At 41.2% G+C, this 12,845-nt stretch overlaps 1 protein-coding gene across 6 annotated transcripts in view; it reads right to left on the minus strand.

Annotated features, from left to right (window-relative positions):
* Positions 1–502: 502 nt before the first annotated feature.
* Positions 503–12,845, minus strand: part of SHLD1 (shieldin complex subunit 1) — a 104,944-nt gene continuing 92,601 nt past the window's right edge. For 5 of the 6 annotated variants that reach the window (XM_007191715.2, XM_007191713.2, XM_007191714.2 and 2 more), the window contains one exon: positions 503–1,421. In XM_007191715.2, the coding sequence (XP_007191777.2) occupies positions 979–1,421 (443 nt within the window). In that variant the 3' untranslated portion in view covers positions 503–978. Of the gene's footprint in view, positions 1,422–4,247; positions 4,401–12,845 lie in introns of all 6 variants that reach the window. The other variant, XR_003624278.2, reaches the window with a different exon arrangement.

The following is a 12,845-nucleotide window of genomic DNA, read 5'->3' on the forward strand; positions in this document are numbered from 1 at the left end:
TCCCAATCACATGGTCACAGTTTTACAATTTGGTAAAATTCTTATACTTGATTCAGCATAAGGCTTTGTTCCCTTCAAAAAAACTCACTGAGAGCTTCTCTGGTGGTGCAGTGGTTAAGAATCCACCCACCAATGCAGGGGACACAGGTTTGAGCCCTGGTCCGGGAAGATCCCACATGCCACAGGGCACCTAAGCCCGTGCGTCACAACTACTGAGCCTGCGCTCTAGACCCCGTGAGCCACAACTACTGAGGCCCACGTGCCTAGAGCCCATGCTCCACAACAAGAGAAGACACCGCAATGAGAAGTCCGTGAACCGCAACGAAGAGTAGCTCCCGCTCGCCGCAACTAGAGAAAAACCCCCATGCAGCAACGAAGACCCAACGCAGCCAAAAATAAATAAAAATAAAGTAAATAAATTAAAAACAAGAAAAAAAACTCATTGAACGGAAGCCTATTCTCTTAGGTCAGCTTCTTCCAGAAGTAGAATCTGAGTCAAGGGTTCAGGTGCAAGAGATTTATTAAGGAAACGCTCCCAGGAGACACCAGTGAGTGGGAGAAGGACAGGGGAAGGAAGGAGCCAGGCAAGAGTAAGATTTCATGCGAAGCCCCAGCCTTGGCCTGATCAGGAGGAGAGCTCTGGAACTTGAATCATGCCTCAGAGCATGTCCTTCCTGGAGACAAGGAAGCTGGACTTTCAGACTCCCAAACCAGTTGGTCACCAGCCTTAGGTCAAAGGGTTGGTTAGGAGATGGGGTGGCCATGGAGGCAATAAAACCCCCAGACACTGCTGGCTCTCCATTTGGGCCGAACTGGCTCCAGGGCCAGATCACAGATGCCAGCCTTTGCCTGCAAAGCACTTAGCTGGGGGCTGGGCACACAGAGCTGGCAAGAGACCTGAGGGGTTCTGGGTGATGCACCAACAGTATCAGCCACAGGGCTACCCCGCATATGCTTGCTCTCACCACCAGGCAACACTTATGGGTCTTTCATCAAGTTCTGCTGCAAGAGGAAATGAATAATTTCTTTTGAAAGTCCTGGGGTCAGCTTTTCATCCTCCAGAGACGCACTTCCTTCTCTGGTTGGGTAAAAGTGGGCGTCCCTGGAATGTTTCTGTAAGATGGAGCAGCTGTCCCGGTTGAAGATGACCCGTGCCATTTGAAAACTGCGGAGGGTGTACTTTTGGTTCTCCTTGCCCTTCAGTTCATTGATTTTCTGAGACAGGCACTGGCAGACAGATGTGGAGAGTGAATTTCCAGAGGCTAGCTGTGGATGGCCAAATACTTCATAGAATCTATCCAGAGATTTCCGAAGTTCAGCCTCCTCTGCCTTGGTCTCTGGTGGGCCCTTCACAGAAGGGTCAAGCCAGGAGTTCTCAGAGGTCCAGGAATCATTTTGTTCAGTATTTAGGTTACTAGTGTCTGCAAGACAAAACACATTCCAATACTCAAACACATATTTTAAAATATCAAAAAGCAAGGCAAGAGCAGATGATGTTTCTTTTCAATTTAACACACTCACTATTCCTGGGTAACTGGCAATGGACAGAATCAGCTGATTTCAGAATCTGTTCCCACTATCCTGGGATTATGCCACTTGTTTGCTCAAAGTAAGATACTTGCATGTATCAGGGGTTCTTAACCTGGGAGTCCTTATATAGAAATTCAGGGTGGCTGTGAACTAGTATGGGGGAAAAAAATCTTATCTTATTTTCATTAACCTCTACCTGAAATTAGGAATTTCCGTCCATGATGAATGTAGGCAACAAACTTATTAGCAGCAGTACCTGTGACCCTGTTACCAACAGATCACAGTTATTTTCATTTCATATTAGAGCTTGTTGAAGATGTTTTAAAATACCATTTATGCTTATCATTATGCTATGGAACTAACTGTGTCCCTGACTAACCTGACCATGGTGGCACCCTGATCTCAGACTTTCAGCCTCTGGAACTGTGAGAAAATACATTTCTGTTGTGTGAGCCACCCAGTTTACAGTACTTTGTTCGGGCAGCCCGAGCAGCCTAAGACACACTACTCTGAAATCACCATAGTTAATAGTTCTGACACTAGATCTTATTATGTAAGTCTTAATAAAAAAGCATTACATATTCTTTACATATCATATCTTTGTTCTTTAAATATTTTAATAACTACATTTCAATATATTTTCCTTAGTAATCCTATATGTTTTACTTCATGCATTTAAAAACATTATTCTGAGAAGGGGTTGAGAGGCTTCACCAGATGCCAAAGGGATCCATGGCACAAACACAGCAGTGACCCCAGTGTGGACGATTCTGGGCATTTATGCAGTTCAGACATTTTCTTTTCTACCCCCTACAATAATCCTATAGACTCTTTACCTCTAAATTAAAATTACCACCTTTGTGCTTTTTAAAGGAGGGGTAACAAACTAAGTGATTTAATAATAGACAAGAAGAAACCAGAACTGAAGACAAACCCTAGTTCCTGTAACTTTCTGTACCAGAAAGGTAACTTTCTGTACCTCTCTGGGCACCCTAATTCCTAACATAGGAATCTCTTAGGTCTTTTGAAACAGAATGTTCCTATCGATGTGTTCTAGAAAAGACTTCATACAAAAAATTAATTTGCAAGTTGCAGAATTCCTTATACAACTACCAGGTTTATTCTTTAAAAGTTCATACTTTAAATCAAAATATACTTTCCTTTTTTCACTCCGATATAAGCTTTATTAAATTACTAACTTTAATTCCACACACACCCCACCCTTGCTAATTCAACAAGTAGTTATAATAAAAAATATTTGTACTTGCTAATGATGAAGAATGTTGAATGATGCAGTGGGTGAAGTTTTAGAAAAGGAGGCAGGATTTGGGATTTTGACTCTAGTTTTACTACCAGGTAGATATGACACCTTTCTGAGCTTCGGCTTTCTCATCTACAAAACAAGAGTTTTACTAAATGATCTCTCGCCTAGAACTTCTACGGTAATACAGGGAATGGAGAAGTATAATCCAAAGCATTAGAGTATCCAAAAAGAATGTGGACACACGTTTTGAGAGACACACGCAGGGCCACACGTGGACAAGCATTCATTGACTCAACACACATTTACAGAAAGGTGATGATATAAATGTAACTCATTACAAGTTGCTACAAGATAAACAGAGGATGCTGAAGACCATGTTCTTCACCTGAGATAGTTAGACCTTAACTAGGAAGAGGAGACATACTTCTAGACATCAAACAACTGGAAAATACTCACAGGATATACATAAATACACAAAGATGTGATGACATTGACTGGGGACAGTGTGGATGCAAAGACAAATGCAGTGTAAGGGAAGGATCAGCACGTAGCAGAACTAGTGAGGGGTGCCTCTTTGGAGAAGGCTACGTGCAGTCTTATTAGGAAGGGACCAGAATCAGAGACTGTGGAAACAGGAGGAGGGTTAATGAACAAGGCCATGTGGCAAGAAGAAGCAGAAACTAAACTACTCCATGGCTGGTTGTCATTATCCCCCTCTACCAGCTGGCTGTACCTTCAGCAGCCTGAGACCCAGCCTGGAGGCAGAAGGAGAGAGAATTCACAGAGTGGCCAGACAGGCTCCTGGGACAGACAACAGCGACCGTGCTTTTTAAAGAATTCAGTGGCAGGGATGGTGCTTCCATTACACTGGATTTCAGCAAGCCTAGTTTATGTCCCAGGCCCCTCAAGCCTAAAAAATAAAATAAAATTTTTAAAAAAGGAAAAGAAATTTCCTTTGCTGCTGCTATGCCCAGAGCTTCTGCCTAGTTCTGCCTAAGTTCCTCCCAACAAGCCCATTGCGGAACTGCAGCCTCCTGGATGGGCAGAGGGTGAGGGTGGCAGAGGCTGGCCTCTTTCCAGTCCTTGTGTCAGAGAAATTGCAGGAGAGGACTTCCTGGCCACCTCACTTGGAATGCTGAGCACACTTTCCAATAGCAACTTTCTTATCCACATAGGTCAATAGGTTCTACAACGTGGAAGGTGATGTGGATAGACAGAGTGGAAAGCTGGGGATCATCTAAAGCAGAGTGACTTGTAACACAGTCTCCAAAGTCAAGTAGACCCAAGTTCAAATCCCTGCTCTGCCAAATTCAAGTTGTGCAACACTAAGTTACTTAACACCTCTGAGACTCAGTCTCCTGGTGTGCAAAATGGAGACACTACCAGTTATCAGCACATGATTCTCATGTTGTGAGAATTAACTAAGATAATATATGCAAAGCACTTAGCCCACCTTGAAGAATGGCTGGTTCCAGGCTGGTGATAGGAAAGTACAAGATGAGCCTGGAACATCTCACCGTTCTCTAATGCTCGAAGAATGATGGGGGCACAGCAAGGGGGAGCTGAGGCCGGCTCAAAAGGGATCCTCTGGCCAAATCTGGAACAACTTGAGCATCAAAAAAATGAGAGTTAACAGATTATAACCCATTTATTAAAACAGAAAACCATGAATCCATAAAATAATTGAAAGTTTGAAGAGGAATGGGATACTTACAGCCTCAGAGTACCTCCCCATAAGATACTTATTAGTTACAAAGGGAAAAAGAATAACTTTAAATATAGCAGAGAAGCATGGCAAATATCACCATCCACAAGTGATCTAAATGAGCACCATCAGTAACGGGACAAATCAAAATCATGTGCCACCTGACCAGGTGTAACGGGAAGACCCAGCACCACTTCTCGGATAGTCCTGCCAAAGGTGCATCACCTGAACCAATTATGAGGAAGCCGCAGACAAAACCAAATCAAGAGACATTCTACGAAATGAATGGCCTGTACTCTTCAGAAGTGCCAAGTTCATGAAAACCAAGGAGAGGCTGAGCAGTTGTTCCAGACTGAAGGAGACTACAGAGACAGGACGACTAAATGCAGCACATGATTTCCTCTGGCTCCTTTTGCTCTACAGAACATTCTTGGGCCCCGCGAATGGGGTCTGGGGATGAGATGGTAGTAATGTGTCACTGTTAATTTCTTGATTTTGATGGTTTCATTGGGCTTTGTAGGAGAATGTCCTTGTTTGTAGGAAAATCAGGGATGGTGGGCAACAGGTTGGTGGCTTACTCTCAAATAATTCATGAAAAAAAATGTTACTTGTACTTGCAAGTTTTCTGAGTTTGAGATTGTTTCAAGAAAAAAATTAAAACAAACCTCTGGAGGAATAATTGTTAAAATTTCTTTGGGTGGCCTACTTTAAAATTAAAACAAACAAAACAGCCTTAGTCCAGGGCTTGGCAAATGTACTCGCCTAACGAATGTACTGCCATTAGAGAGGTGAGGAGAAAGGGGAAGGGGAAAGGTCCCACCATGGCAGCATGAGGTGTTCCTTCACACCTTCCTCCCCACAGATGATCTGGTCCTGGGGGGTAAGGCAGGAAGCCAGAGGCTGAGAAGTGTCAATGGGAAGAGTGGGAGAGAGAAGGAGAGCTCAGCAGTGACACTCCAAGTAGCAGGGCAGGTACTTATTAAGTAACTGATCAATAACTTTGATATGCAGATTTAAAAATTTTTCATCTGTGTCTCACTGTTATATTTCATTTAATTTTTGAAATTCAGTATCCACGAAAGAACCTAAAAAACTAGCCTGTCTCCTCTATTTTACATGCAAATGTCAAGCAGACAGCAGCTTGTCTTCAAAGAAACCCTCCTTCCCCTTTCTAGAAGAGTAATGACAACATGCATTGAGTTATTTACTACATCAGTTCTTTTGAACACTGCCTCCAGTTCATTTCAGACTTTGATTTCCTTTTAAAATTTGCTTTACTTCCAACTACAAAGCCATCTCTCTAATCATGTGGCTGTTGTGGCCTTTTGGGTATATTAAATGTTTGGGTAAATTATTTAAATTTAAAACATTTAATTTAAATTTAAACATTTAATATGTTTGGGTAAATTTAATCTAAAAATTCATAAGAGTTATTGTACGCTGTTCAGTTGCTAGGGAATGCACTGCCATTCATGCATGCTGCACAAAGCAGGTGTCAGCACTCACTCAGCATTTACTGTGCTCCCACTGGGTGTGAAGCACGGTCCTGGTGGAGTAAATCCAACCAAGAATGAGGCTCTGAGGCATCTAGGCTGTTTTCCTCACTCCATCCTGGGAGGAAGGCATCCAAATCATTTTTAAATGTTTTTATTCTAACATAAAGTAATCCATTTCTTGATTTGTTCTCTAAGACATGAACTTTTCTGTCAGCTCTATCCTGTTGCTGTTGCAGTTGAAGGGTTTTGTCTTGCTTTGATTTTTATTTATGTGTAAAGAGACCTGCTGCAATAATTTCACAGATGAGAGACAGGCAGAGAGATATAGGGGTTTAAAAAGTTGCACAGCTAGTTAGTAGTGAGGCTCACACTTGACATTGGGATCCTGACATTTCATTTCTCAGATAGTTTAAGGATCAGTTTTGGCTTTCAAACAACTCCTTATTTTTACATTGGCTCATACTATTTCTTAGCTATTTGTACCCACCATTCCCTTGACCCATCTCCAAAAAAGGTAAACGTTTCATTCAAGAATTCCTAATTAACATTTATAGTACAAATAAAAAACATTTTATCATGAAAAAAAATTATTTAAATTTAAATTTACCCAAACGTATTAAAAGTTTCTTCACCAGTATACAAAGCCAATCACTTCTTTTCCTGATGCACCTACACGTGGATGGAAGATGGATCTCTGATAACTTGGTCAGTTCCTGCTCAGTGGAGCATCCTCACAGCTATATTCAAACCCCACTTTATTCTACCTGTTGCTAGAGCTCAGACCTGTAGGGCTCTCAACTGGGTACTCTACTCTAGGGACAGACTGGGGATGTTTTTGTGTCAGTGATTGGAAAGTGCTACTTGCATTTAGTTAGTGGGCTCAAGGATGTAAACATCCTACAATGCACAGAACAGTCCCATATATCAAAGAATCATCCTTTCCCCAAATGCCAGTAGTGCCCTCCACCCCCAGAGAACAACACTGGCTCAAAGGATTCTGGAAGGAGTGGGAAGTGAATGCTGAATCCCACTGAATTGTAATAGATTGATTTGCCTTGAGCTCCCCGAGACATCTTTGCTACTGATCCCTGCATAGTGAATGCCCTTCTTGCTGGCACCTATTTGCACCATGCTTTCCTTCCCTCTCAGACCTTGAGATGGCTTTTTTTTTTTTTTCTCAGTAAGGGCCCCAGTCCTAATGATTTTGGCATTATATAAATTGGGTGGAATTTCCCTTTTTATTTCAATATGCTTTCCATCATGAATAGATTTCTCTAGGATTTGCAAGAAGAGAGAAGGATGGGGCTTGACGCCACAATGCTCTTGCATGCATTGCTTCCAGGTCATCTATCCACCAGAACATCCGTTTGTTAAATTTTCTTTTGACCAAAGAGAGAAAAGATAACGTATAGATATTTGAGATTCTTATAAACCTAAAACTATTTTTATATCTTGAGGAGTTATAGAGGTTATTTGAGTTTAGTAATCCGAGACAGTCAATTAGCATGGAGCATTTGAGATTAATGGCTGCGTTCTGAGATTAATGCCATTGGCCATCAAAAACCCGGATATTTAATGGGGGTTTCTTCCAGTGACTCTTCAGTGCCTACTTCTGCAGCTGATAAGTGCACAGTGGGGTTTGACCTCTGCGGCACATTTTAGGTTCCATCCTTAACAGGTTCCCTTTAAATGGGCTTGACGTTTAACTCTGCCTCCTCCAGGCAGCAGCATCAATAGCTGCCCACCCTGCCTATTTGTCCAGAGTTTCTTTTACCAGCAACTGCTAATTGGGAGGATCTGTGGCTTCAAGGCTGTACAGAGCTGAAAGAAATCTACTCTAAGACAATAAAAATATGACGAATTATCAGGATTCAAGGAAAGAAGGAACATGTGGTTTGTATGGTCTTCTATGTTGCTTGGAGGGGAAGCTGCCCCTTTCTCAGGGCACTGCATGGCACACTCCTAAGGGTGACCCTGCTGCCTTGGTTTGTCTGTTGGAGGCTCTAAGAAAAAGTCACGGGCATGAGAACAAGGTGAATGGGAGGAGGGCACACTTTGGATGCACTGACTCATCTTCTTCATGACAGCAGTCAGAGGCCTCCCAAGGTATCTACATGGGTGAGCTACCAATTTTAGTATATTAGGGTTTGTGGTCCAAGGATGTGGGGCACCACTCTGCTAGGCTGCATCTTCCTGCTCCAGATCTCACCTACCTTTCCTTCATATCCTCTCCTATGCCTCTCATTCCTGCCTCCCCACTCCATGCTTTGTGGAGGAATAGAGGATTGAGCAGGATCACTGGATGGACAAAAATAAGTCCTACCTCCAGCCCCACAGGCCGCAGGGTGCTGATACCTCTGCATCCTGGCTTCTTTCCTGATCCTGGAACACATCAAGAATGTTCCCTCTTCAAAACCTTTGCACTTGCTGTTCCTCCCTGTGGAACATGATTTTTCCACGTATCTGCACAGTTGGTTTCCTCACAACCTTCAGTTCTCTGCTCAGATGTTACCTTCTCATTGAGGCCTTCTGTATTAGTCAGGATGGGCTAGGGTATGCTACTTAACAAGCAAGCCCCAAATCTCATAAAACAACAAGGGATTGTTTCTTACTACTTGCACTCTGTGTCATACTACAAGTGGATCTGTATCATCCTTGCCCTTTCCCTGGAACCCAGGCCACTGGGGCAGCCACTACCTCAACATTGCTTAGTGACTATAGCAGAGGGAAAAGAGCATGGTGGAGCAGACAGTCACCGGGAGAGCTCTGTCACTTCTGTTCACATATCATTGCCAATGTTAAGTTGTATGGCCAAACCTGATTTCAAAAGAATGAGGAAGAAAAATTCTCCTGTAGGGAGAGGCAGAGATTACTGGTGAACAATAATTCAGTCTGCCATACTTTCCTTGAGCACACTATTTAAAATTACATTTCCTTCACTCCCTAGACCCTGGCTGTCCCTATCTCCCTTGTCTGCCTTATACTTTCCATATAAACCTAATAGTACCTAATAATATATGATTTGTTTGTTTATTGTCAATCTTCTCCTACTCAAGGTTTTTTGTCTCTCTTGTTACCTGGTGTATCCCCAGGGCCAGCACATGGTAGATACATTTAAAAAATTTTGATGTTTTGTTTTATTTGATGAGTTTTACTTTCAAATGCACATGTAAATGTGTGTATTAGTAGGGTGACCACTATTCACTAGCGTAACTGGGGTGTTTGCCCAGGAAATCCCCAGTTTGTGCCTATTGTCTCAATTAATTATTAATAGCACCCTTTTTCACTCTCAAACGGGCCTTGGATTACACAATCCACTATGTGAATACATGAATCATGATAAATTACATATATAAGCTGACGCTGGAGGAGGGGGCAGATATATCTTGGTCAACAGTGAGACGTTCCACCACACATACCTGGGGCAGGGCAGGGGGGTTGAGTTTGATGCCAGAAATAATCCCAGTCTGTGGTATAAATAATGTACCTACAGACTTTTTTTTTTTTTTGCTAAACCTTCTGTGGATTTGTTCTACTGTACTCCAAGACCATCCTCTTTTCCTTTCCCCTCTTTTTCATACCTGGATTTCTCCTACCCTCTTGCTGTCCAAGAACCTTTTTATTACTGCCCTGCAAGTGAAGGGCCTCGGTTCACTCTACCCCATCAGCAACTTGCTTAGATTCCTCTTTCTGGTTTCATCTGACTGTCCCCCTCCTCTTAAGGTATAACACCAGCACTGTTACTTACTTCCTATCTTATTAATAACGTAAAATTAATGACAAGAAAAATCAATCAGCTTAAGCCTCCTTTTGCCTGATGGTTTATACAGTTTAGAATTTGCAGCTGTTCCTTTAAAGGACAAAAACCACATACAAGGGAGCCCAAGGAGGTGTGGACATCAAGATATTTAATCCCAGTTAACACCTCAAAGGATGGATGGTCTGGTCAGGTGCTTTTGAAACCACAGTCTAGGTCTGTACTTACTTACATCTGAAAGTAAAAACTGGATGAATCACCCATGCTGTCACCTTTCATCCTAATGACGAACAGATGCAAGGGGCAGAGGACACAGACCTCTAAAAGGCAACTGTTGTGAAATAAAATGAATGCTGGAAAAATACAAAAATATGTGTGATAGGTGAACAGCCCTAAAAGTAGGTGCCCGGGGCAATTAATAAGGTCAGTCTCTACTGTCTGATTCATAAGCTATCTTACTTTTTTACCTTGGCATTTTATGTCTTTTTCTAAAGAAATTAAAATGTTCTGAAAATTACAGGGAACTATAATATCTAAGTTCACACCACTCCAGATTGACAATTAACATATGTCATATTTGCTTCAAGTCTTTTTTTCCTATTAAAGAAGAATTAAACAATTCAATTAAAGTTGACATAGAAATAGAAATTCCTACATAGAAATTGATTCCTTCCAGCCCATTTTTATACCTTACATATATATGTATCCATAAGCAAGACAGTGTTGCTTTATGTGTGATGATCTTTTTAATCTTATTTTCAATATACAAAGTTTTGCTTTTTTTCACCCAACCTTATGATTTTTTACTTCTAGCCATTATTGATATATATATATATGTGAATGTAGGGACAGGCTGCATTAGTTTTCATCCATCCTCTTGCTGAAGGACATGTGGGTTGTGCCTAATTTTTCACTATCACAAACAAGGCCTTAGTGAACCCTTGTGCACTTGTGAGACTTTCTCTGGAAATACATACAGGAGTGGAATTGCTGAGTTGAAGGAAACATGCGTTTTCGATTTCACTAGATCCTGACAGATCACTCTCCAAAGTGGTTGCAGCATTTACAGTCCCACCAGCACTGTCTAGATTTTCCTGTTTCTCCACAGCTTCGCCAAACCCTGATATTGTCAGACATTTCAAGCGGTATCTCATTATTGGGTTCACATTTCTCTGATTACTCGCATGGCTGAGCTGCTCTTCATATACTTATTGGCCACTTGAGTTTCCTTACTGTGAACTGCCTGTTCATATTCTTTACCATTTTTCTTTCTGTTTTTTTTTGTCTCTTTTCTATATTCTTTTTAATGGCATAGAAAATGAATTATAAAGAAAACAATATCTTTGTCTGACTTTTCTCCAATTAATCTCATGACTAGTTTTTTTTCCAGTCTGAAGGGGATTAAAAAAAAAATGTGAGGATGAAAAACAGACTTCATGAGAAGCCTCAAGTTCTGTTTTTGTTCTAATGGCAAACTTTCTCAAGCAAAACAACTCTCCTGGTGTCAGCTTATCACTACCAAAAAGTGATATTATGTTTCTACTCGATTTAATAAAAAAGTCATACACCAAGCCTGATCCAGGGGCGGGGATCACATCCAGCTTACTGAGTCTCATTTTCCAGACAAGAAAATTAAGATAGGACCAAGTCTCCAGAGTCACTTAATGCAGAGATTTGCAACTAGAACACAAAAAAAGGCTAATCTGCTCATTAATTTTCTTAATTAAAATCATTTTCATGTAACTATCATTTGCCATAATGAGGATCGCTGATGGTTTTACATGTTGGTGATGATGGGCCAGGCAAGGGGTTCAAGAGCCTCCCGAGATGATTCATAATTTACATTTAGAGACCACAGGCTTAGATCCTAGGAATGCATAACAATTCTCTTCTTCACTATGAGACTTAGGATTAGCCTGAGGCTTGATTTAAAACAGCTTGGTTTCGTATTTTGTTAAGTAGTAACCAAGTTAATGGGACATAGAACCTGACCCTTTCACAGCTGGAAAAGCCAAGGGGAGTTACCTTGTTCAACTCTCTCACTTTCTGGACCAGAACTGTTTAGCTAAAGTTGGAACAAGAGCTGTGGTCCCCACAGACATAGAGAATAGACTTGTTGCCAAAGGGAAGGGCCGGTGGGGGAGGGATAAACTGGGAGTTTGGGGTTAGCAGATGCAAACTATTACTTATAGAATGGATAACGACAAGGTCTTACTGTATAGCACAGAGAACTATATTTAAGGTCCTGAGATAAACCATAATGGAAAAAAATATTTTAAAAATGTATATATATATATATATATATATATATATATATATATATATATGTATAACTGAATCACTTTGCTGTACAACAGAAATTAACATTGTAAATCAAGTTTTTCAATTAAAAAAATTGTTAAAAAAAAAGAACTGTAATCCATTGATTGTTAAAAAAAAGAACTGTGATCCATTGACCCCGTCCACGTTCTGGGCACGAGGAGTCCTGAGAAGGGATGACCAGGAGAGGCCATCAGACAAGGGACCTAAGCTCCTTCAGGAGCCATTTCGAATTAGGAGCTTCACAGTAACATTTAAAGCCGTTGTTTTAAAGTGTTTTACCCCCAGGTGGTTTTTAAAATCTCATTTACATGGGATGTTTCAGCAGATTTGTTTCAAATCCTGGCCTAGATAGTAAGGAACAATTGTGAGCAGAAAAAGCAAATGAGTTGGATTTAGGTTGCTATGGCAACATTACCATTTTGAATACGGCTGTTTACTTCAGCAGAGTTGATTTAAACGTGAGACGCTAATTAAGATGATGCTTGAAACTTTAACCTTAACCTTCACTGTAAGAAAAAAGTAAGCACTTTAAAAATGATGCTTGAAGTGTTGCTGGAGACATACTTAGCAAGAAGATCATTCCCCTTTGCTGGAGAAGCAAAAAGCCAATCCGTCTTCCTTGAAGAAGAATGAGGGCCTACTCACAATCTGTCCAAATCCACAAGTCAGTATTTCCTAGTTTTAAGATTTAAAGAGGAACAGAACAGAATTCCTGTCAAAACTGAGCCAGTTCCAGTGTTGACACCAGCAGTAAGACTTTCTGAGAGAGAC

The sequence above is a fragment of the Balaenoptera acutorostrata genome, chromosome 15, assembly GCF_949987535.1.
Source record: "Balaenoptera acutorostrata chromosome 15, mBalAcu1.1, whole genome shotgun sequence".
In the NCBI taxonomy this organism is placed as follows: domain Eukaryota; kingdom Metazoa; phylum Chordata; class Mammalia; order Artiodactyla; family Balaenopteridae; genus Balaenoptera; species Balaenoptera acutorostrata.